Here is a 23629-nt window from a genome sequence, read left to right as displayed (position 1 = left end):
CTCATCAGCTAGCCATACCCTTACTGGGATTGGAACCATATATATATATATATAGTTCCGGTTTTTTAACTAGGATTAGCAATTCTGTTCACACAAAGAAATATCCTATTTTCATCTAAAATCAGACAGGAAATTGGAACTCTGTGTCATAAGGCATCGCTATGAATACAGCACTTTTTATAAAAGGTCTTTTAAGATGGCAAATATTATCTGCAGTTTCCAAAATGAGTGCTCCAAAAAAATTGAAAATAGGCCATCCCAAGTACAATTTCTCATTCTGAAGAATCTTTCAATCTTAAAACCTTTTCCCAAAAAGACTGAACAGATCTGACATTACATAAACACAGCTTCTACTTCCAGTAGCCAAGCTTCATTTATTTTTAAAGGGAAAAAAAAAACCCTGAATGAAATAACACACCACATCACAATGCAAACAAATAATCTACAACATGATGCAGAATAAGAATAGTAATGTTAATTCTCCACAACATTTATCTCTTGACCCAAAACCATGTTATCAGTTCCCTTGGGAATAATGTAAACATTTACAAAAAATTTAAGTGTTATATAAGTACATTATATTAAGACAATGGCGGACATGATACATTGGCAAGCGATTCAGTTCTCAAAACGTTGTTCTGAAGGACAGCGTGATTTGAGGAGGAGAGCTAAGAACACCAAAGCAGAAACTGCAGCAGGAGATGAATGGTTGGCGGGGTTCCTGGAGTGGGCAGAGCCATGGCACAGAAACGAGGTGGTCCCGCAAGATACCCTCACCCAAATGCTTGCTAAGACCCCTGACCACAATTTTCTGCTTGGATAATTTGATTTTGCAGATCTCATCTAGGGCATTTTCTTCTCTGGTATTAGAATTCCCGCTAGGTACCCAGGGAACAGCTGACCTGCACTACAAGCCCACTCCCCCTTCTGCAAAACAACCCAACAGGAGCAAAATTTGCTGCTGCTACTGCTGTTTAACTGGTGTTAAAGGAGAACTCGAGGGGGTCTTTGCTGACTCCTGCAGAAGGAACGCAACCCCTCCCCAATTTGGCAAGAAGTCTGGTCCCACCTCGCCCCGCTTTTGAGAAAATGGCCCTCCATCCCGGAGTCCACCAAGATGCTTTTAAGGCAGCCTTGTACCCAGGAGTTGCCTGCCTGGGTATCCTGAGTTTCAAGAACCAGTCAGCTCATTTCTCTTCCCAGCAGCCAAACTGGGAAGTCCAAAAGTGCAGAGTATTAAAAAAAAAACTAAAAAAAAAACTGGTGGTACTGAGGAAATGTTTAGCAGGGGGCTCCTCTGAGAGATGGGGCCTGTCTACAACAGGAACCCTGCAGGGTAGCTATTAGCTAGGCAGCATTTCCCCCTCTGGGCTATTTTTTTAAAGCAATTAAGGCAAAGGCAGAGGAAGTAAAGCTCATGCAATGCAACCATGTGATGTCAGCGATGCAATTTTGAAGCGGGCGGCTCTCTGGCACTTTGGAACAAGTGTAATGCATTTTAAAATGGCAGGTGCTGGGTTTTTTTTGTCTTCAAAGCCCACATCTGGAATGTATCAAGAAATCTCACAAGGAGAAAGAGAGAGAGAGAGAGAGAGAGACAGAGAAAGAGGCTCATTTTCACGAATCTGTTCCCAAAGAAAGGCCAGTAGAGGTTTTTGGCCTCTAGCATTAGCAGTTTTCGTTTTCTTTGGCTCACTTAACATATCCTTGAGTGGGAGCACTTGGCCCTCGTATTTACAAAACAGGCAGTCTTCCAATGAACCAAGAGGGGAATCCCTCCAGGGTCACTAAATATGGAAAAAAAAAGAAAAATGCTGGGATTTGGGGGCGGAGGGAAACAGACCAAAGTAGGTAAAATTGGATAATAAGGCACATATTACAACCCACTTCTCTGTCCTATCCCTATTCTCCCTTCTGTCTGGGGGTGCTTTTTCACTTCTTTTTTTTTATAAACCCACATCATTTCCCCCCAAAATAATGTATTTTGTAAAGAAGAAAGTGGGGGTGGGGAGAACAGGACAAGCCTTCTCCTCAGAAAGCAAATAAATGCAATGGTTTGAAAAGGCACCTAATTGCTGGATGAGGGGTAAGGTCCAGATGACTTAACGGACAGCTGTCTTGCTTTCGGAGTCTGAATGCTTTGAGGCAGCCTGGCCACATCTGGCCACTTTCAGATATATGGGAAGCATAAAAGCCATGAAATTCCTTACCAGCATAGCTGAGATAGCTGGGCGCTGTTGCCCCAATTTGTTGGATCAGATTGGGCAAGACTGCTTGAGGTAGCACAATAACTGGTACCTTCCAGAAAGCATCCTTGGGCAAGGAATTGGCTCAGGTTCTGAGGAGGATTTTACCGCCCAGGATGCCAGAATTAGACTCACACAGGTGAGAAGAGGAGCACTGACTGAACAGGGTGCCCCCAAAGGCATAGGAGACCCAAGATCATTGGAAAGTTGTGGAAGAGATAGAGGAGAACTGTTGAAATGTCAAACTTGCCCAGCCAAAGCGATGTTTCTCAACCTCGGCAACTTTTAAGAGGTGTGGACTTCAACTCCCAGAATTCCCCAGCCAGCATTGGCTGGCTGGGGAATTCTGGAAGTTGAAGTCCACACCTCTTAAAAGTTGCCAAGGTTGAGAAAGGCAAGTCTACTTGAACTTAGCGGCTATTAAGACACCCCACAAAAAAAAATCTGAGGAAAGAAATACTTGTAGATGCCGCCCGATTGTGGGGTCTTGACACTGCGTGGATTCTCATCCATCCGCTTTGAGGTAAAGTGGAATATGTAAACAGAATTTGATCTGTCAGTACCAGCAATGAAAAAAGTTCTGTGGTTTAATTATGGGAATTCCCCCCCCCCCCAAGAGGGACAGGCTCAGGCCAGATCATAGTCACTGTCAAAGTTTCTATTTTAGCAAGCAAGTTAATAGCCAGCAAGGTAGGAGGAAGAGAGCATAAAGCAAAACACTCATGAGCAAAACAAATAAGCAAAACAAAAACCTGTTAACAGGTCGAAGCTTCCAGAAAATGGGTCCTATTTTAGGAGAGCAGGGGCCACATTTGAATTAATTCCCCCTTAATTAATACAGTTCTCCCAATACGGAAAGCTAGCAGTTCCGTGAGAAGATTAAACCATGCTGCTAACTTTCTATTTCCAGGAATTATTTTCCTGGGAGAAAGATTCAGTAACAAAACTCCTGCTCTGATAGCAGCAAACATTAAAAAATAGTTATCGTCACGAGCAAGCTGCCCTTTGTGCCTATCACACTATCACACGTTTCCTTTCACAACAATCTCTTGAGCTGCAGGATCCCCAAAGGTACAGGGAGTCAGGATTAGCACACGAGCACGCTCAAAAAAGAGGGAAAAGGCAAGAAAAGTTTAAGTCACTTTCCCAAAATCTTCAGGGGAATCTGGTTGTGATCGGCTGCCCTCTCAAAACGAGGCAGTCAATAGAAATGACAGTTTTATCCATTTCCTTGTGCACCCATTGGCAAGAATGATATAGGTGTGTGTGTGGGGGGAAGGAAGGGGGATTCCTATCAATAAAAATAGGACTAATCGAATTTTATGGGCAACAGCCATGTCTTGGCACAAGCCGCTGCCATCATAAAAGGAGAACCATAAATAAAACCATGGTTAGGGGAAGGAAGAGCACCCACCCCTAAAGGAAAAAGAGAAAGAGGGAAAGAAGGAGAGAAAGAGAGAGAGACTCAAATGAGGAACGCAATGTGTTTCTTGCAACAACTCAAACCAAACTACTTCAGCAACCCCAACAACAGGCCAGGATCAGGACCAAGGGTTTCCATAATTGGGAACTGTTGGATATTCAGGGAGGCTGTTTCCTGAAAAGTTGCTGTGCTGTGCTTCCCTGCTGGGAGGATCTTTCCACGATCCATTCTGCCATTCATTCTGGGCTTTCTGCAAGCTTCCGCCTCCACTACGGTAGATCCGGTGAACCTGATTGGAAAGAAAAAGAAAGAAAGCAGGGATCAAACTTCTATCTATTGGACGTCCGTTCTGCACTTCCGTCCAAAGCATTGACTTTCTTTCCTTTAACGTGGTATAGAAAAAAATAATGAATCAGAGGTGAGGATGCAGGGGTGAGGTTTAGCCTGGGATACAGGGACTAAGATCTCAGGGTGATTTTTTTAAATTGCCCCCTTATAGTTGCAATTTGCTTTCATGCCCCCATTGGCTAATCACAATATGTTTTATTAAGGTTATTAATTAAGGCTCCTTTCAGAGAAAAGGTTACTGTACTTACCCTGTTTCCCTGAAAATAAGACCTTCCCAGGAGAGGTGGGTTCCTACCAGTTCGCACCAGTTCGGTAGAACCGGTTCGTCAAATCTACCGAACCGGTTAGAAGAGGTTCCACCAGTGGACCCGGAAAGCAGGCCACACCTACAGAAGAGGTTCCAAATATTTTTGAAACCCACCACTGGTCCTTGGATATGATTATTCTACACTATCATGCTCATAGTTATAAAACTCAGTGCCTCTGTGAAAGGTAAGGATGACGACTGCGTTTGTGGTGCAATCAGAACATTCCGTGTGTTGAAGTTGTTTTAACGCAAACCAAAGATGCCTTTTAAAAAACAAGTCTACATCATATTCTTATGCATGCCAGGGCTGTGTGTGAGGTAATTTAAGGTGGTTCTGACAAGTGTCGTCGGCATCTTCATATCCGGTCCCATGGGTGGCAAGCCACTCCCATCCGGTCACATGGGCAGCAAGCCACTCCCACAAAGGAGGCCACACCCACAGAGTAGGTTCGAACAATTTTTGAAACCCACCATTGCTTCCCAGATAATAAACCCAATCAGGCCTTTGAGTGCATGCGCTAAAATAAGCCCTCCCCTGAAAATAAGCCCTCCTTGAAAATATTGTAACACAGCAGCAGCCACGAGGTGACTACGCTCTCCACCTCCTGCACCTCCAAAATAACAAGACCTCCCTGAAAATAAAGCCAAGTGCTTATTTCAGGGGTCAAAAGAAAATAAGACCCTGTCTTGTTTTCAGGAAAACATGGTAGGAATGTTCAAACGTTATGTGTCAAATGAATAACAACGCTGCTGGAAGAAACTAGCAAGCCATTCCCATGTTTAAAATAAGAATATGAATAGAATGGAATAGAGTAACAGAGTTGGAAGGGACCTTAGAGACCTTTAAGGAAATTTATATAATTAATTTTCTTTGGGACCTCGCTTTTAGCCCACCCAATCAGTTGGATAGGGGGCAGCCATAGATTAGAGCATTGTATGGTGCCCATATGATGGCCTGTGCTTAATGGAGTTCCAGAGTGACTCTCTTTTGCACCTCACCCCCACTCCTGGAGAGGCACAGGATGCACCACAAAAATTAAAAAAAACCTCCGACTCACCCGGACGAGACATATAAGCATCCCAATAGCGCACAAGGTGAACATAACTGCTGGGCAGAGCATGACCACACCAGCCCCAACATTTTGGCCAATAAATTGTACAGCAACCAGCCAGCCGCTAAAAGAAACCAAGAGAAAAGAGGGTTGCAATTTTCAGAAAACATTTTTCTGCTTCATTGGGCCAAGACAAATAATTACATACATCTGGCAGATAAATGTATGCAAAGTGTGTTGGCAAAACAATAGATGAGATAAAATATTACAGTAAAGCCATGATAAAATCGCCAAAATATGGCACCATAGAATTGCAATAGAAGAGATATTCTAATTCGATATTTAAGGAAGCTACCCATCTAACTGCTTCTGGTGTGGCTGTGATGAGATCATCCTATAGGTATCTTGAAATTTTCCTGAGGAGACCCCAAAGGTGCTTTTTCAGGAGGCAACTGGACTTTCTTGTTTTTTCTTTTGAAGATGTTTTGCTTCTCATCCAAGAAGCTTCTTCAGCTCTGACAGGATAGTGGGGAAGGATTTACATATATTCCTTGCAGACAACTGGTCATTTGCATCCTTTTAGAGGGTCATTGAAGCCCTTGGAGGTTTATCTGTGTCCTTGAGTCACCTGAGTAGTGCAAATGGTTCTTGTATTCTGCAAAATCTTTCTCTGGAAATCCATTCCTACTTCCACACCATTCAAAGGGTGTTCATCCCAAATTGCATAGCTAAACGTCTGCAGAGATTCTCAGTCATCCAGGCCATGTAGTTGTCACCTACAAAGCCCTTCATGGTATTGGATCTGGGTACTTGAGAGACCGCCTACTGCCAATTACCTCCACTAGACCAATTAGATCCCACAGACTAGGCCTCCTCCGAATTCCATCAGCCGGCCAGTGTCGACTGGCGACTACCCGGAGGAGAGCCTTCTCTGTGGCCGCTCCGACCCTCTGGAACGAACTCCCCGTGGAGATTCGTACCCTCACCACCCTCCAGGCCTTCCGCATAGCCCTTAAAGCCTGGCTGCTCCGACAGGCCTGGGGCTGCCCCACTTCGAATGGTATGATTGTTGTGCTTTTTTAACTATGTATGGTTTTTATGTTTTCTTGTAACTTTGTTTGTTTTTCCCCTCCCTTTGAGTTGTGAGCCGCCCTGAGTACCTTTCAGGGAAAAGGGCGGCATACAAATAAATGAAAATGAAAATGAAAAGAAATGAAATGGTTGTCTCAAAGGCGCTTTTTCAGGAGGCAACCAGACTTCCTTGTTTTTTCTTTTGAAGATGGAAGGGAGATGGATGCCTGAGAATCTCTACAGACTTTCCTGAGGAGACTTTCTCAAACTACATGTGGTTGTAAGTCAAGGACTACCTATGTACAGGTATAAGCCTGGCTTGGCAGTAGCATTTGAGAAGGATCTGGGTGTCCAGGTAGATCACGCCTGAAGCCTGAGCCACAATGTGCTGCAGCTGCTAAAAAAAAAGCTTATTTGACAGAGACATAATTTTAAAGTTATGGAAAGCGATCAGCCCTCTCTATCCTGTCCCAGTTAGGCTGGAATGCTGAGTTCATTTTGGGTCATCACAATGCAAGGAAGATGCTGAAGAACTGGAAAGAATGTAGAGAACAGCACCAAAGATTGTGAAGTGCTTGGAGGCTAAACCCTAGAAAGAACATTTAAAGGAACTGGCAATGTACAGCCTAAATATTTTTTATATGTTTTATATTGGATGATTCATTTATTGTTATGCACCACCCTAAGTACCCTTTGGGGGAGATGGGTGGCTATATAAATTTGATATACATAAATAAGAAAATGCTAAAGAGAGATATGATTGTTGTTGTTAGTTGCGAAGTTGTGTCCGACCCATTGCGACCCCATGGACAATGTTCCTCCAGGCCTTCCTGTCCTCTAACATCCTCTGCAGTCCATTTAAGCTCACACCAGCTGCTTCGGGGACTCCATCCAGCCACCTCATTCTCTGCCATTCCCTTCTTCTTTTGCCCTCCATCTTTCCCAGCATCAGGCTCTTCTCCAGTGAGCCCTTCTTTCTCATTAGGTGGCCAAAGTATTTGAGTTTCATCTTCAGGATCTGGCCTTCTAAAGAGCAGTCTTCAAATATTTCAAAGAAAGTCACCCAAAACAGGTGTGGATTTATTCTCTAGAGCAGTGTTTTTCAACCTTTTTTGTGCAAAGGCACACTTTTTTCATGAAAAAAATCACGAGGCACACCACCATTAGAAAATGTTAAAAAAAATTAACTCTGTGCCTATATTGACTATATATAAAGTAATTCTCCCACGGCACACCTTACACTATGTCACGGCACACTAGTGTGCCACGGCACAGTGGTTGAAAAACACTGCTCTAGAGTGCCCAAGGCTAGAACCGGAGGTAAAGAGTGGAAGCTCTAAAACTCTTGAGAGTCACGGATGCACCATCTCTGGAGGCTTTCAAACAAAAGATGGCCACTCATTTGTCTGGGATGCTGTCCTGGGAAGGATTAAAACATTCTAAGGTTTGGGAAGAAACTGTAGGCTTCTATGAGAATACATTTATTTAGGCAATTTATTCCTCTGCAATCCATAGGAACCATTAAAACATAATAATATAGTAAGCACGGCAATAAATTGCAGGTTTCTTAACAGATAACATTGACTTAAGAAACACTAATGGATCTGTAACTAATCCTCAAACTAATTCTAATCCAGCAAACAGGGTTTTTATCAGCTTTCAGAGGACATGGGAACAGAGGCCAACCTTGCCTCTGGACCCAAGCTATTCCATAATAGCTGTACTCTGGGTGGGAGGGGGCACCCTTAATAAGTGCTCCACAGTTGTCTGGGGCAGCGAAGTAGATCAGGGTTGTCAAATTCGATTTCATTGAGGGCCGCATCTGGGGTGTGTTTGAGCTTGGGGGGGGGCTGGGGGGCATGCCCAGAGTGGGCGTGGTCATCTGACGTCACTTGTGTCAGGGGCACCTGTGGTGACCCGAGAGCTCTGCCAGCAAAAACAGCTTCCGAGCTCCGTTTCCAGCTGCAACGGCCTCCTTGCAACCCTCTGACAGCGAAAAGAGCGCCTGGGAGGGCCGCAAGCAGCCCTTGTGAGCTCCATTTTCAGCCGCAATAGGCTCCGTTTTCGTAGGCAGAGGCACTGCGGGATGGGTCCTTTGCTATTTCCAGGGCAGCCCCCCCGGCTGGATCTGGCCCCCGGGCCTTGAGTTTGACACCCCTGAAGTAGATACTATCCAAGAAAGGTGGTTTCTTAATTGTCCACACTCTGAACCATGTAGGTTGGCAATCTTAAACACTCAAAGAGCCATTTGGACCCGTTCCCCACAGAAAAGAAAACAAACAAAACCCTTCCCATGGCTGACTATTTGCTGAACGGCCATAAAACTAGTATATGTAGTTGAAGTAAACATTCTGTTTTCTTCTGAAACTTTTCTTTCCTTGGATTTCACCATGTTTGGCCTACTGGGGGTTGAAAAGCTCAAGAAATCACGTTCCAGTGGGCGTCGCACATTGGCGGGTGTAACGCATATTTTGAGCAACAGGAAGCTGTAGCAGAGGGATAAAAGAGCCACAGATTGCTGACCCCTAATGCAGGGCTTTAAAAATAGTGACCAGCATCTTGAACTTCATCCACAAATATGTATGCACAAATATATTCTTATTTATATATATGCACAAATATTTGCACTGTAGCAGTGCAAATTTACAATTATGTAATGTGGCATAGAGCAGGTTTGGGCATAGAAGCAGAAATAATACTTTACAGTACTGACTCTTCCTGATTGATCAAATTTATGAAATTGTTGAGAAGTATCTTTTGCTTGGCTTTAGAAGAACTGCTCCAAACCCATAAAAGACTGAATCAACCCATTTGCAGCTATTTACAGTTATAGCATTATTGTCAACAACTTTACTGCAATCTTCATGTCCATAAAGCTCACCCTACCTGATTCATAACAGAACTCCTATAAAATTGTACATTATCCTAGGAAAAAGTGGCCTTTTTGTTAAAGATCTGGGTCCTTTAATAATGGGACAAATGGAATCTGCATTCAAAGTGTTAAGAATGTTAAGAAACAATTAAACTAATTAGATCCTGTAACACCACTGTTTTCTATTGTATAGGTGGATAGATTAAAAAAAAAAAACCTAAATTGAGAGGGGAAACGGAAGGTATGTAAAAATCAGTTGCTTTGCTTACCATGTTCCCCACCCACCGAAACCGATTGCCTGGATGGCTGTCAGGATAAACTGGACTCCAAAAATGAAGAAAAACGCCATGAAATTAAAAGAGCTGTCTGACCTGGGGGAAGCATGAGGAAGAAGAAACATAAATAGTATAGCCTTTATTGTCATTGTACAAAATAAATATGAGATTGGTTAATTTAAATAAATTAAATTTAAAAAAAATAGTATACAAGAAAATACAGGTAGTCGACTTACAACCATTCATTGAACTGTTTAAAGTTACAACAAGACTAAAAGAGTGACTTACGACTTTTCTCACACTTACAATCACTGCAGCCTCCCCATGGTCATGTGATCAAAATTTGGATGCTTGGCAACTGGTTCATACTTATGACAGTTCATGTGATCCCCTTTTGTGAGCTTCTGACAAGCAAAGTCAATGGGGAAGCCAGATTCGCTTAACAATCAGGTTACTAACCTAAGAACTGCAGTGATTCACCTAACAACTGTGGCAAGAAAGGTTGTAAAATGGGGCAAGATTCACTTAACTGTCTCACTTAGCAACAGAAATGTTGGGCTCAACTGTGGTCATAAGTCAAGGACTACCTGTAAATGGATAATAATTCTATTAATTATTTCCGTTGGGTGGCATCTAATTCTAATGTAAGAAATGGAATAAAATATATCCCTGCTCAGCCATGTTTTATTGTGCATCAATTTATTAATCTCCCTGTGTCTCTTTCTTTCTCTAAACAGCCTTAATTGTCGCGTTCCCTCCACAGGTGGAAAGTGTTTGACTCCCTTGAGCAAAACATTGCAATTAAGATTTAGGGGTACAATGAAGGAGGGTGCTCCAACCTACTTCTTTCTTCTCCGCAGCACCAAAGCTGGAGCTCTGATTTTGGAAATTTAAGGACAAGAGATAAAAACACCAGTGTGAAATTTTACCGGAAGGCTTTGTAGACTGGCCGGAACCAACAGACATAACTACAGGGGCTGAAGAGGAGAAGCCAAAGAATTGCCAAGCCAAAATTGGAACCATATCCACCACCGATCCACCAAGCCAGACAAGCAATGAGGTTAACACTCAAGGTGATGCAGTAAACTATGGAAGGGAAAAAAAAGAGACATTTAAAGTACTGGGAAAATCCAAGGCACTTCAAAGCAATGATGTACAATATGGAGCTTGAAAGCATAGTAGAGAAATTGGATCTCACAAAAGGGTGAAGGTTGAAGGAGTGCTAAGGAAAGCTTCTCGCAACAATATTTTGGCAATAATGCCAATCAGCCAAGGACCAGAAGTCCAATTCTCACAAGAATCTTTATGACAGAGGCTGGATATGTCTTCCTTGGCAATCAACTACAGCTGAGATGATCTGCTTTGTTACCATTTTAGCAATAGCACTTAAACTTAGTGTATTTTTCAGAGTATAAGACGCACCGGAGTATAAGATGCACCAAGGTTTTGAAGAGGCAAATTAAAAAAAAGGTTTTGCACTGTGCAAACCTCCCAAAAACGGCCCGTTTTTTGCAAAAATGGGCCCGTTTTTCTTTCAAAAAAAAAGAAGAAGTCATGAATAGCCTTTAGGAGGCTTGTAGAGTGCTCCTGGGGTGTGTGGTGGGGGCCAAAAACGAGGGGGGAAAAGGGCATGGATAGCCTTTGGGAGGCTTATAGAGTGCTGCTGGGGGCTGCGGGGCAAAATTGAGGAGAAAATGGCCCCATTTGTTGCTCATTTCTGTCCTCCCCAGCCCTCAGCTCTCTGAAAGCCTCCTAAAAGCTATGCCCGGCCATTTTGGTGAAGGGGCGGGGTTTCGGGAGGCAAAAATGCTGTATTCAGTTTATAAGACGCACCCAGATTTTCAGCCTCTTTTTTGAGGGAAAAAGGTGCGTCTTATACTCTGAAAAATATGGTATATACCACTTCATAGTGCTTTACAGCCCTCTCTAAGAAATTTACAGAGTCAGCATATTTCCCCCAACAATCTGGGTCCTCATTTTACCCACCTCGGAAGAATAGAAGGCTGAGTCGACCTTGAGCCTGGTGAGATTCGATCTGCTAAACTGGTGGCAGCTGGCAGTCAGCAGAAGTAGCCTGCAGTGCTGCACTCTAACTTACGTGGGTTTATAAAAAAAACAGTAAAATATTTTTTCTATTTATATTGCTGTGTACTTGTTGTTTTAATATATTTTGATGTTGATAAGCTTTCTTGGCCACCGAGCTGATTTTCTTAGGTGTACAAATATACAGAAGAACACATTCTCAACCATCGGTGCACATTATGTTTTTTTGTTATGTGTGCGGCCGCGCAGGCGCGCAGCTTAGAGGGAACATTGTCTGCAAGCCCCACCCCACCCCACCCCCCAAAGCTATTCATGCCTTTTATTTGAAAAAAAAGGGCCTGTTTTTGCGAAAAATGGGCCGGTTTTGGGAAGTTTGCAGAGTGCAAAAATCCCCCCCCCCTTTTCGGAAAGCTCTAGTTAGAGTGATTGATGAGAATTACATTGATCAAGTGCTGTGCCAGCAGAAACAAGTCTTTGGTGCTGCAGGTTGTCAACGATTTTCTTCTCCAGCACATGGATAAATACATCTGGAAACATCTACCTACCTACCTATTCTCTCTCCCCCCTACCTACCTACTGTATTTCTCTCTCTCTCTCTCTCTCTCCCTACCTACCCTCTTCCTCCCACCCTCCCTACTGTATTTCTCTCTCCCTCTACCTACCTACCTACCTACCTACCTACCTACCTACCTACCTACCTACCTACTCTCTCTTCCTATCTACCTACTGCATTTCTCTCTCTCTCTATCCCTCTACCTACCTACCTACCTACCTACTCTCTCTCCCTACCTACCTACTGTATTTCTCTCTCTTTTTCTCCCTCTATCCCTCTATCTACCTACCTACTTTTTTTAAAAAATTGCCTCTTCAAAACTTTGGTGTGTCTTATATTCCAGTGCGTCTTATACTCTGAAAAATATGGTATGTTATCAGTTGCAGCAAGTGTAATTTGGATTCCCTGCACTACCAGCCTCGCCTTTCTCTATGTTTGCTTTTTGGCTGAGAAAAGGCTGGTAAGAAAAGGCTACATGGCTATTTTAAATTTGATGATTGAAGTATAGCAATAGCACTTAGACTTATATACCGCTTCATAGTGCTTTACAGCCCTCTCTAAGAGTCAGCCTATTGCCCCCAATAATCTGGATACTCGCTTTACCAACCTCGGAAGGATGGAAGGCTGAGACAACCTTCAGCCAGTGAGAATCCAACTGCCAAACTGCTGGCAATCAGCAGTCAGCAGAATTAGCCTGCAGTTCTGCATTCTAGAAAGGGACACGGTGACTCAGTGGCTAAGATGCTGAGCTTGTCGATTGAAAGGTCGGTGGTTCAAATCCCTAGTGCCGCATAACGGAGTGAGCTCCCATTACTTGTCCCAGCTTCTGCCAACCTAGCAGTTCAAAAGCACATTAAAAATGCAGGTACAAAAATAGGAAACACCTTTGGTGGGAAGGTAACAGTGTTCTGTGCACCTTCAGCATTTAGTCATGCCAGGAACATGACTACGGAGATGTCTTCGGACAGTGCTGGCTTTTCGGCTTTGAAACAGAGATGAGCACCGCCCCCTAGAGTCGGGAACGACGAGCATGTATGTGTAAGGGGAACCTTTACCTTACTGCATTCTAACCACTGCACTACTACGGCAAGTATGATTGCTTGGTACAAGTCCATCACTTAAGTTTTGATTTTGCATAGTTTTCAAATTTTAACCTGCATAGTTTTACTATTTTAATATACTTTAATTTCTAGTTGTTTTATAATTTATCAGCTGCCCAGAATCGCCTTATAGGGGAGATGGTCAGAATAAAAATCAAATAAATAAATAAATGACGTGATCGTGCCAAGTTCAACCTTTTACCAACACCAACTCTTAAGCAGTAGCCCCTTTGTTGGAATACATTCAAGCTAATCTTCTTTCCAGAAATAGACTTTGGCTGCCAACCACAACATTTGTGGGAAACCCTGCATGAAGGAAGGAAGGAAACCACCGTCTCCTGTTGATTCACTTAGTTCCTAGAAAAGATTGGAGGACATCTGCCTGATGAGTCATCAATAAATCACTTCTTCTAACTCTTCATTGGAAAAATTAGGCAAGACGTCCGTAATGCTGAGGAAGGTGGAGGAACACGGCAGCCAACAGCAAAGTGGAGGGATTTCATTATGGTACTGGGGGGTGCCCAAGGAGCCAGGTCAGAGATAGATTATCCTGGAGGAAATCTATCTAACGTGAGGTGCTGACAGGCGGCATTGCCTAGATGGTGTATAATCAGTCAGTTAACACTTATTAGTCTGATCCTGCCTTTTACAACCTCTTGCTAGCCAGACACATTTCGGAAGTAGCAGTATCGATATCTCTGGAAAGGCTCAATAAGAAAAGACTGATCTAATCTTTCCAGCTTTTGGGGCTATGAAATCTGCAGGATGATTCATGGATTATGATCTTTGTCAAAAGTCTCATGTTCTGCACATATTTTGCCAGATTGGTTACATACACCTCTTGGCTCTTGGCAAACTATCTTCTCATGAATCATGAATTCATAAATGGCAAATCAGACTTCTCATGAATTTTGCCATTTGTATTAAATGGGTGTTAAACTCAATTTCATTGAGGGCTGCATCAGGGTTGTGTTTGACCTTGGGAGGTGGGGGCATAGCCAGCTTGACGTCACTTATCGAGGCTCCGTTTCCAGCCACGGCAGCCTCCTGTAGCCCTCTGCCAGTGAAAACAGAGCTCAGGAGGGCCATAGGCAGGCATCCTGGGCTCCGTTTCCAGCCATGACAGCCTCCCGCAGCCCTCTGCCAGTGAAAATGGAGCTTGAGGCCTGCCTGTGGCCCTCCCGAGCTCTGTTTTCACTGGCAGAGGGCTGCATGAGGCTGTCTTAGCCAGAAACGGAGCCCAGGAGGCCTCCGTGTGGCCCTCCTTTTCGCTGGCAGATGCACCATGAGTGGTCCATTGTCTCCAGGACGGGCTTGTGGGCCTGATCTAAGCACCCTGAGGGCCGCATCTGGCACTGCAGGCCTCGAGTTTGACACCCATGGTCTAGATGGAAATTTTTCACCACGTTTTGTGTTAGCTTTCCACTCTATATCCATAAGGACTGGGTATCTTTGCTATTTAAAAACAAACATGAAGATAAGGATAAATAATCACCAGATTAAACTCAGAAAAATCCCGAGTCGCATTTTTAACCTTCTTCCCCTGTCACTATGAACAAGGTTTCCAATACAGCTGAAGAACTTACACATCCACAAGCGATAGATCCTTCTCACCAGTGTCTGGTAATCAATTGGGATTTCATCGGCGAAGTTCTGGTAGAAGCACGGCTTCAGCGGGATAAATTTAGGAAGTGGGGGGAAATTGTTCTCTTTCTCTATAAAGATAATAAAAAAATCAGCTAAGTTAACAGAGGGAATGGCGACTTTAGTCATCAGAACAGTAAATCGGTCTGAAGATAAAACTCAAACAAGCCCAGGGGTGAAATGCTATCGGTTTGAACCGGTTCACCCAAACCAGTAGTAAAAAAATGGTACCAGTTTGGGCGAACCGGTATTTCCAACGATCAGCTGTGATGCACGATTTCCTGCTTTCTAGCTAATCTAAATCGTGTGGCACAGCGGATTCCCCCCTCACCTCGCTATACTTTTGCAGACGCACTCGGTACAGAGGTGGTATTCAGCAGGTTCTGACCAGTTTTGGAGAACCGGAAGTGGAAATTTTGAGTAGTTCGGAGAATCAGTAAATACCACTTCTGACTGGCTACATCTATTCTCTGCCTTCCAAATCCCGGGTAATCGAAAGGAAATGGGGATTTTGTAGTAACCTTCCCCTGGAGTGGGCAGGGAAGGGAGATTTTACAGTATCCTTCCCCTGCCACACCCACCAAGTCACACCCACAGAACCGGTAGTAAAAATGTTTGAATCCCACCACTGGCTCGGTAGCAGGCTCATCCCACCCACCTGGACGTCATCACATCCATTTTTGACACTCTGCACATGTGCGGAAGGTCCTGCGCATGTGCGGAAGTGGTACATGTGCTCACATTTGCAAACTAGTAGCAAATGTAAGTAGATTTTCCCCCTGAACAAACCTACAGAGTTACTGAGGAACACAAATAAAAGAAGTCAGAAGAAACAGCCAAACATACATCAGGAATGCAAGAAATTGTAATCTAAGCAAGATTATGTTACGACTTTTAGGCAATGCAGTCATGAACAAAGTAGCTTTGTAGAGACATTTTTAACGGAAAGATGTTCATGTATATTGTGTTTCTCCAAAAAGAAGACCGGCATTGACACCACCACCACCCCCCGAAAAAACAGCTAGGCCTTCTTTTTGGAGGATTCTAATTATTGACTCACCTCGCGGTGATGGCACCGACAGCCGCGCCCCGCAGGAGCCTGCTGCTGGCCCACTTCTCCTGCGGCCCCTTGTTGCCACTCGCATGCATCGCCCCGGCCTCTGTTTCGCCTTTAGATGCCTGCCGGAATGCACCTGCAGCCGATAACAGAGCTCTGGATCCTTTTGGCAGGCATCTGAAGGCGAAACGGAGGCTGGGACGATGCGGGCAAGTAGCGGCAAGGAGCCACAGAAGAAGGTGAGGCAGCTGTCAGGTTGTGCGAGGCCTGGTAAGTAGGGCAGCTCTACTACCCCCCCACTGCCTACCCTAGCTTATTTTTTACCTGTGTGCCTCGCCCCACCTCCTGCAGTCCGGGGTGGGCAGGGGTCTTAATTAGGGCTAATTTTGTGGGTGGGGCTTAATTTGATCGCATGCGCTCAAAAACATGATAGGGCTTCTTTTCAAGGTGGGTCGGGTTTTTTTTCCGGAGAAACGCGGTATTCATACAGCTCAACACGGATTGGAGAAACGGCTGTCGTCCAAGTCAATTTTAGCTTTGAGAGAGAAAATTTGAACTGTTTCAGTTGCACTTTACCTGCCATTCCTTCTTTAAGTGTCAGAAAGTGTTAAATCATGAAGAGCTGGGTCTAAAACAGAGGAAAAGAAATGTTAAGAGACCGCCTGCTGCCAATTACCTCCAACAGACCTATTAGATCCCACAGATTAGGCCTCCTCCGAATCCCATCTACTGGCCAATGCCGATTGGCTACCACCCGGAGGAGGGCCTTCTCTGTGGCTGCTCCGGCCCTCTGGAACGAGCTCCCCGTGGAGATTCGGACCCTCACCACCCTTCAGGCCTTCCACAAAGCCCTTAAAACCTGGTTGTTCCAACAGGCCTGGGGCTGACGAGTTCCCCGCCCCCGCTCGAATTGTGTGGTTGTTGAGTGTTTTTTTAAACTGTTGTAGTTGTTTGTTCGTTGTTTTTCCTCCTGTTTGTATTCCCCCCCCCTTACTTTGGTTTGTGAGCCGCCCTGAGTCCCTCTGGGAATAGAGCGGCATAGAAATGCAATAAATCAAATCAAATCAAATCAAGTAGTCCAAAGAGAGATTAAGGCCTTCATTTCCCATAGATTCAGCACTGATAAAAAAGGAGGACAAAGGGTTCAGTTTGTTAAGACCTCTCGATGAGTCAGCAATTGGCCATCGCTGGACCAAGTCTATCTCCTTCACTGACAGCCCAGATATCCCAACTCCTGCAGAAACCACAGAAGATTTATTTTCAAGCCACATGACTTCTGCACCCTATTTAAATGATGTTCCTTCTGTGAACAACTCTGCACACTATTTTCACTACTTGCAGATAACAGCCTTATCTGGAGAAGCTCAAGGACTGCAGTAGGATATGGCAGGGGTCCCATTGCACACGTGGACAGAATTTGGGGTTTGTAAAGTTTGGGGTAGGGTGGGATGCTTAATGTCTACATTAAGCTTTAGTAAGACTATTCTAGTTTTCTGGTTCCTATACATTGCTGCCTCAAAATGAAGTAAATTAGAGTAACATGTTTCAGGAACTTGAGGCAATAATTTTTTTATCAGTGACTTGACTCAAAAGATTAAGATTTGAAAGGACTTGTCCTGTATTTGGAAATACTCATGGCAATTGAAGAATTTATTTATTTAGCATATGGCAATCCTAAAGTAGGTCAGCTAGAGGAGGAGGGAAGAGAGAGAGGGAGAGAAAAAGAGGGAGAGTGGGAGTGAGGGAGAAAAAAGAGAAAGAGAGGGAGAGAAAAGAGGAGAGAAAGAGAGAGAGGGAGACAGACAGAAAGACATATACGTATATAAATTGAACAAGAATGGTGCTAATATTGATCCTTAGGGAGGCTGTTGTTGAGAATCTTCTCATTACTAATATTGTTTCTCGTAATTACACAGAAATTCCTATTGCTGAGCATGCTATCAATGAGCCGGAATATTTTCTTGCAAGGTGTTACTCGAAGCAATTTACAGATGGCACCTAGCCTCCAAACAGTGTTGTATGCTGTGGTTATGTCTACAAAAACAACAGATCTTTTAAATTGTTTTTGAAATCCATCTTCTATGTATGTAGTTAACGAGAAAACCAAAGGTAGAAATAAACCAACAACAGAAATGATATAAAAGCTTCTCCCATTACAGGCTGAAAGGAGAATAGATATGAAAAGGAGAAATTACTAATACTGCAATAATTATTGTTTTATTTTAATTTCTTTTTGTATCAGTAGATACAGTAGATAGGTAGGAGGAGATACAGAGAATAGGTAGGTAGGTAGAGGTATATAGAGAGAAATACAGTAGGGAGGGAGGGAGAGTAGGTAGGTAGATAGATAGAGGGAGAGAGAGAGAAATACAGTAGGTAGGTAGGGGGAGAGAGAGGATAGGTAGGTAGGTAGGTAGAGGGAGAGGGAGGGAAGGGAGGGAGGGAGGGAGGGAGGGAGGGAGGGAGGAGAGAGAGAGAGAGAGAGAGAGAGAGAGAGAGAGAGAGAGAGAGAGAGAGAGAGAAATACAGTCTTTTTGTATCCTACTTTTATAATTTTTACAAATAGCTCAAGGCGGTAAACTTATTCACCACACCTTCCTCTTCCTATTTTCCCCACAACAATATGCTTCAAGTTCAGGAATGTTTTTTGTGATGTTTATTTACAATCCTGGCCTTTTCTTGACTGTTTTCTGAAAAATGATTATTTCTGTTTTGATTTGGTACAGTGGAAAAGAAAGCCTAGAGCACCTAACTGTTTTTCTACAATACTGGCATTTATTTCTAATCACAAACCTTATTTTTTACCTGTTACTCCTAAAGAGGCAAAAATAAAGAGATGCCATTATTCTGTAATTTTCAATAACTTGTAGCTCCATTTGCAAAACAAAATGAAAATCATTTAACATATTTTAAATACTGTATTTTTCAGAGTATAACACGAACCGAGGTTTCGAAGAGGCAAATTTTTTAAAAAGTAGGTAGGTAGATAGAGGGATAGAGGGAGAAAAAGAGAGAGAAATACAGTAGGTAGGTAGGGAGAGAGAGTAGTTAGGTAGGTAGATAAGTAGATAAAAGGATAGAGAGAGAAAAAGAGATAGAGAAATACAGTAGATAGGTAGGAGGAGAGACAGAGAATAGGTAGGTAGGTAGGTAAGTAGAGGTATAGAGAGAGAAATACAGTAGGGAGGGAGGGAGAGAGAGTAGGTAGGTAGATAGATAGAGGGAGAGAGAGAAATACAGTAGGTAGGTAGGGGGAGAGAGAGGATAGGTAGGTAGGTAGGGAGAGGGAGAGGGAGGGAGGGAGGGGAGGGAGAGAGAGAGAGAGAGAGAGAGAAATACAGTAGGTAGGTAGGGGGGAGAGAGAATAGGTAGGTAGGTAGATGTTTCCAGATGTATTTATCCATGTGCTGGAGAAGAAAATCGTTGACAACCTGCAGCACCAAAGACTTGTTTCTGCTGGCACAGCACTTGATCAATGTAATTCTCATCAATCACTCTAACTAGAGTTTTCCGAAAGGGGGGGGGGGAGTTTTTGCACTCTGCAAACTTCCCCAAAACAGCCCGTTTTTTGGGAAAACAGGCCCATTTTTTTCAAATGAAAGGCATGAATAGCTTTGGGGGGGGGGGGGCTTGCAGAGTACTCCGGGTGGGGGCAAAAAACAAGCAAAAACGGACACATTTTTCGGTAAAACAAGCCTGTTTTTTTTCAAATGAAAGGCATAAATAGCCTTGGGAGGGCTTGCAGAGTGCTCCTGGTGGTGGGGGGGTGGGGCAAAAAATGAGCAAAAAAAGGCCCGTTTTTTGTGAAAACAGGCCCGTTTTTTGTCAAAAAAATTGCATTCCTTATGGAGGCTTATAGAGTGCTGCTGGGGGGAGGCAAAAAACAGCCCATTTTTTGCTCATTTCTGCCCTCCCCAGCCCCCAGCTCTCTGAAAGCCTCCATAAGTGTATGCAGGGGCATTTTGGTGAAGGGGGCGGGGCTTCGGGAGGCAAAAAAATGCTGTATTCGATGTATAAGACGCACCCAGATTTTCAGCCTCTTTTTTGAGGAAAAAAGGTTTGTCTTATACTCTGAAAAATACGGTAAGACCAACGAATAATTTAAAAAGTATACCTTCATTTCTAGTTTTGTAAGTAAACCAAAAATGAAAAAAAAATACATTCAAAACAGACCACAAGTTTCTGACTTTTGAGTTAGAATATAGAACATAGAATAATAGTTTTGGAAGTTGAATTTCAGAGGTCTTCTATTCCACCCCCTGCTGGAGCAGGAGCTGTGATGGTGAACCTATGGCACGTGTGCCAAAGTGGCACACCTGCCGGAAGTGACATGTAGAGCCATCTCTCCGTGCACATGAGCCATCGGCCATTGCTCTTCCAGGTTTCCGCGCGCCAGCCAGCTGTTCGGTCTTCATGCACACGGGAGCTCTGCAAACTGGAAGAGCAGCCACCTGGTGTGCATGCGTGTACCGGAAAGATAATCTTCTGGTTTCTGGCATGTGCACGCGTGCCGGCCAGGTGGTCTTTGCATGCACATGCGTGCCAGAAACCAGAAAACCAGGTGGCCGGTGTGCATGCCTGCACCGGAAACCAGAAGATCATCTTCCCAGCTCTTGCATGTACAATGGGTGGCTGCTCTTCAAGCTTCCAGTGCATGTATGTGCTCCGGCCAAACATGTGCACTAGAAACTGGAAGACCAGGTGGCCAGTGTGCATGTGTGCACTGGAAACTAGAAGTTCACCTTCCCGGCAACCTATTCCATTGGTTGCTTGCTCTGACCATTAGGAAATTTCTCTAGTTCTAGGTTGCTTCTCTCCTTGGTAAAATTACACATTGCAATCTCTTTGGGGCAGAGAATCATCTATTGCTTGGTTTTTTAAAAAGTGCAAGTGAAATATGCTATCTATCTATCTATCTATCTATCTATCTATCTATCTATCTATCTATCTATCTATCTATCTATCTATCTATCATCTGTCTGTCTGTCTGCCTGCCTGCCTGCCTGCCTGCCTGCCTGCCTACTTACCTACCTACCTAATCTATCTATCTATCTATCTATCTATCTATCTATCTATCTATCTATCTATCTATCTATCATCTATCTATCTATCTATCTATCTATCTATCTATCTATCTAATAATCTGAGAGAGATGTTAACATCTGTATTAGCACAGAAAAAGCCGCAAGTGCTTAATTACTGGTGTCTGGAGAATATATCAGCCATTATGATCTGATTATTATTGCAAAACTTACAGCACTTTGCTCTAACACTAGCTTTAGCCAAGGGATACACAATCTGCATAACGTAGGCCTTGTTCTATGGAAGGGGCAACAAGTCCTCCCTTCAGCAAATGGACAGAAGACCCCTTGTGCCAATTCTAAGAAGGCCTTCTTTAAAAAAAAAAATCTCAAGAGAATACAAAGAGGCAAGTGTCTCCTCTCAGCAGCCGCCAAATCTGTCAGAAGGAGGGGCAGCAGAAGGAAGATTCAGAAAATCAGATTCAGAAAATCAGTGCTGCTTTAAGAAACAAAACCAAATCCTATATTCAGAAATGCTAAGAGCGGTTGGTCTTCCAGAGCATCTAGTCTAGCAACCAGTTTTAAGTATACATTTAGAAAAAAATCCAAATATGTATAAAAGGAAGAAATACCTACATTATTCCTTGCCTGTGAAATGGAATCTAAGAGACTGAAATCCAGCCTCGCCAATCGGACAATTGTTGGGACTTCAATTCCCAGAATTCTCTGTCCACTGGGACCATTGGTCAGGAATTCCAACACATCTGGAGGACATCAAGTTAAAGAAGGAAAAATCTGAACTAGAGCCTAGAATATTTAAATTTGCCTCCTTCCGGTTTATCCTGTTTGTTCACTAAGGGTTTATTTAATTAGAAACGCAACAGTTATTCTAATGTCTATGAGAACTCATTATGTTTAGGTTATACACTGAGTTTTGTCTCTGCAGCACCACAAATATGCAGCAAACATTTTGTGGCATTTAAAGATAAAACTGTGAACTGACTTCACTTCAGGACATAATGTTCGCCAAGCTTCATTTCTTAATGACTGTCGGAAATTGCTTCCAAATTGATTTTTAGCTATAGGGAACCTTTGCAAAGACAGGCGAGCATCAGGCGAGCTTCCTTCAATCCTTTGTAAAAGAAGTTTTAAGTGCAAGGTTAAGGACTTCAATTAAAAAAAAATTAAACAGCAAAAGAGAGATTTTAGAACACTGATTTTGGAAGGTTAACCGTGAAATAAAGGGTCCAAGATGGGTTTGAAATAAGATTTTGAAAATAATGAGAAGAATTCTTCCTGTGAGAAAATGCTGCTTTGAAGCCCTTAAAAAATATGCGATCAAGATTTAGACACTTGGCAATGTAAAAGTATAATCTTTATTGTCATTGTACTTAAATACAATGACATTGGTTATGGACACATATTTATGACCGTTGCATTGTCCAGAGGTTAAGTAATCATATTTTGCGACCTTCTGACCAGCAAAGTCAACCACGTTCACTTAACGACTGTGTTACTAACTTTAGAGATTTACTTAAACTTAAAGGCTATTATGGGCTGTTGGCTACTTTCCTTTGCAACCAGTGGCAAATTTGCCTGGCTAATAACCAGCCAAGACACAGTGAAGATCTTTTTGTTTCATTTATTGCAATAAGCCGGGACAAGCTGTCATAGTTTGGTTCTCACCAAAGTTTCAACTCAAACCATTCCTGGCTGCCATGTCCCTTCTGGTTCCCCATTGGCTGAGGTGCTATGAGGTTACAGTCTTTTCTGACCGCCTCCTACGTCTTTCCTGAGACCCTCCCTAAACCTATTACATCACATATCCCATGTGCAGTATACCATATTTTTCAGAGTATAAGACGCACCTTTTTTCCTCAAAAGAGGCTGAAAATCTGGGTGCGTCTTATACAGCGAATACAGCATTTTTTGTCTCCCAAAGTCCCGCCCCTTCACCAAAATTGCTGTGCATACCCTCATGGAGGCTTTCAGAGAGCTCCTGGGGGTTGGGGAGGGCAGATATGAGCAAAAAATGGGCCGTTTCTTGCCCCCCCCAGCCCCCAGCAGCACTCTATAAGCTTCCATAAGGCTACGCATGCAATTGTTTTGACAAAAAACTGGCCCGTTTTCGCAAAAAATGGGCCACTATTTGCTCCTTTTTGCCCCCTCTACCCCCTGGAGCACTCTGCAACTCTCCCCAAGGGTACTTATGCCTTTTTTGAAACACAAAACGGGCCCGTTTTCGTGAAAAACAGGCCGGTTTTGGGAGGTTTGCAGAATGCAAAAACTTTTTTACTTTTGGAAAGCTCTTTAACTGATTGATAAGAATTACATTGATCAAGGGCTGTGCCAGCAGAAACATCTACCCATCTACTGTATTTCTCTCTATTTCTCTCTCTCTATCCCTCTACCTACCTACCTACCTACCCTCTGTGACTCCCTACCTATCTACTGTATTTCTCTCTCTCTTTCTATTTCTCTCTCTCTATCCCTCTACCTACCTACCTACCTACCTACCTACCTACCTACCTACCTACCTACCTACACACACTCTCTCTCTTTTTTCTCTCTCTATATATATCCCTTTATCCCTACCTACCTACCTAGTCTCTCTCTC

General features: G+C 43.4%; 1 protein-coding gene across 1 annotated transcript in view; it reads right to left on the bottom strand.

Annotated features, from left to right (window-relative positions):
• Positions 1-354: 354 nt before the first annotated feature.
• Positions 355-23629, bottom strand: part of SCAMP4 (secretory carrier membrane protein 4) — a 30072-nt gene continuing 6797 nt past the window's right edge. The window contains exons 2-7 of the mRNA XM_087702858.1: positions 16568-16619; positions 14877-15005; positions 10524-10680; positions 9589-9690; positions 5383-5500; positions 355-3958 (exon numbers count right to left, since the gene is read on the bottom strand). Coding sequence (XP_087558984.1) covers positions 3788-3958; positions 5383-5500; positions 9589-9690; positions 10524-10680; positions 14877-15005; positions 16568-16574 — 684 coding nt within the window. The 5' untranslated portion in view covers positions 16575-16619 and the 3' untranslated portion in view covers positions 355-3787. The remainder of the gene's footprint in view (positions 3959-5382; positions 5501-9588; positions 9691-10523; positions 10681-14876; positions 15006-16567; positions 16620-23629) is intronic.

The sequence above is a fragment of the Thamnophis sirtalis genome, unplaced genomic scaffold (assembly GCF_051295495.1).
Source record: "Thamnophis sirtalis isolate CommonGarterSnake01/CBP01778 unplaced genomic scaffold, rThaSir2_p1.2 scaffold_1, whole genome shotgun sequence".
Taxonomy (NCBI): Eukaryota; Metazoa; Chordata; class Lepidosauria; order Squamata; family Natricidae; genus Thamnophis; species Thamnophis sirtalis.
This window is presented reverse-complemented; position numbering and strand designations above follow the sequence as displayed.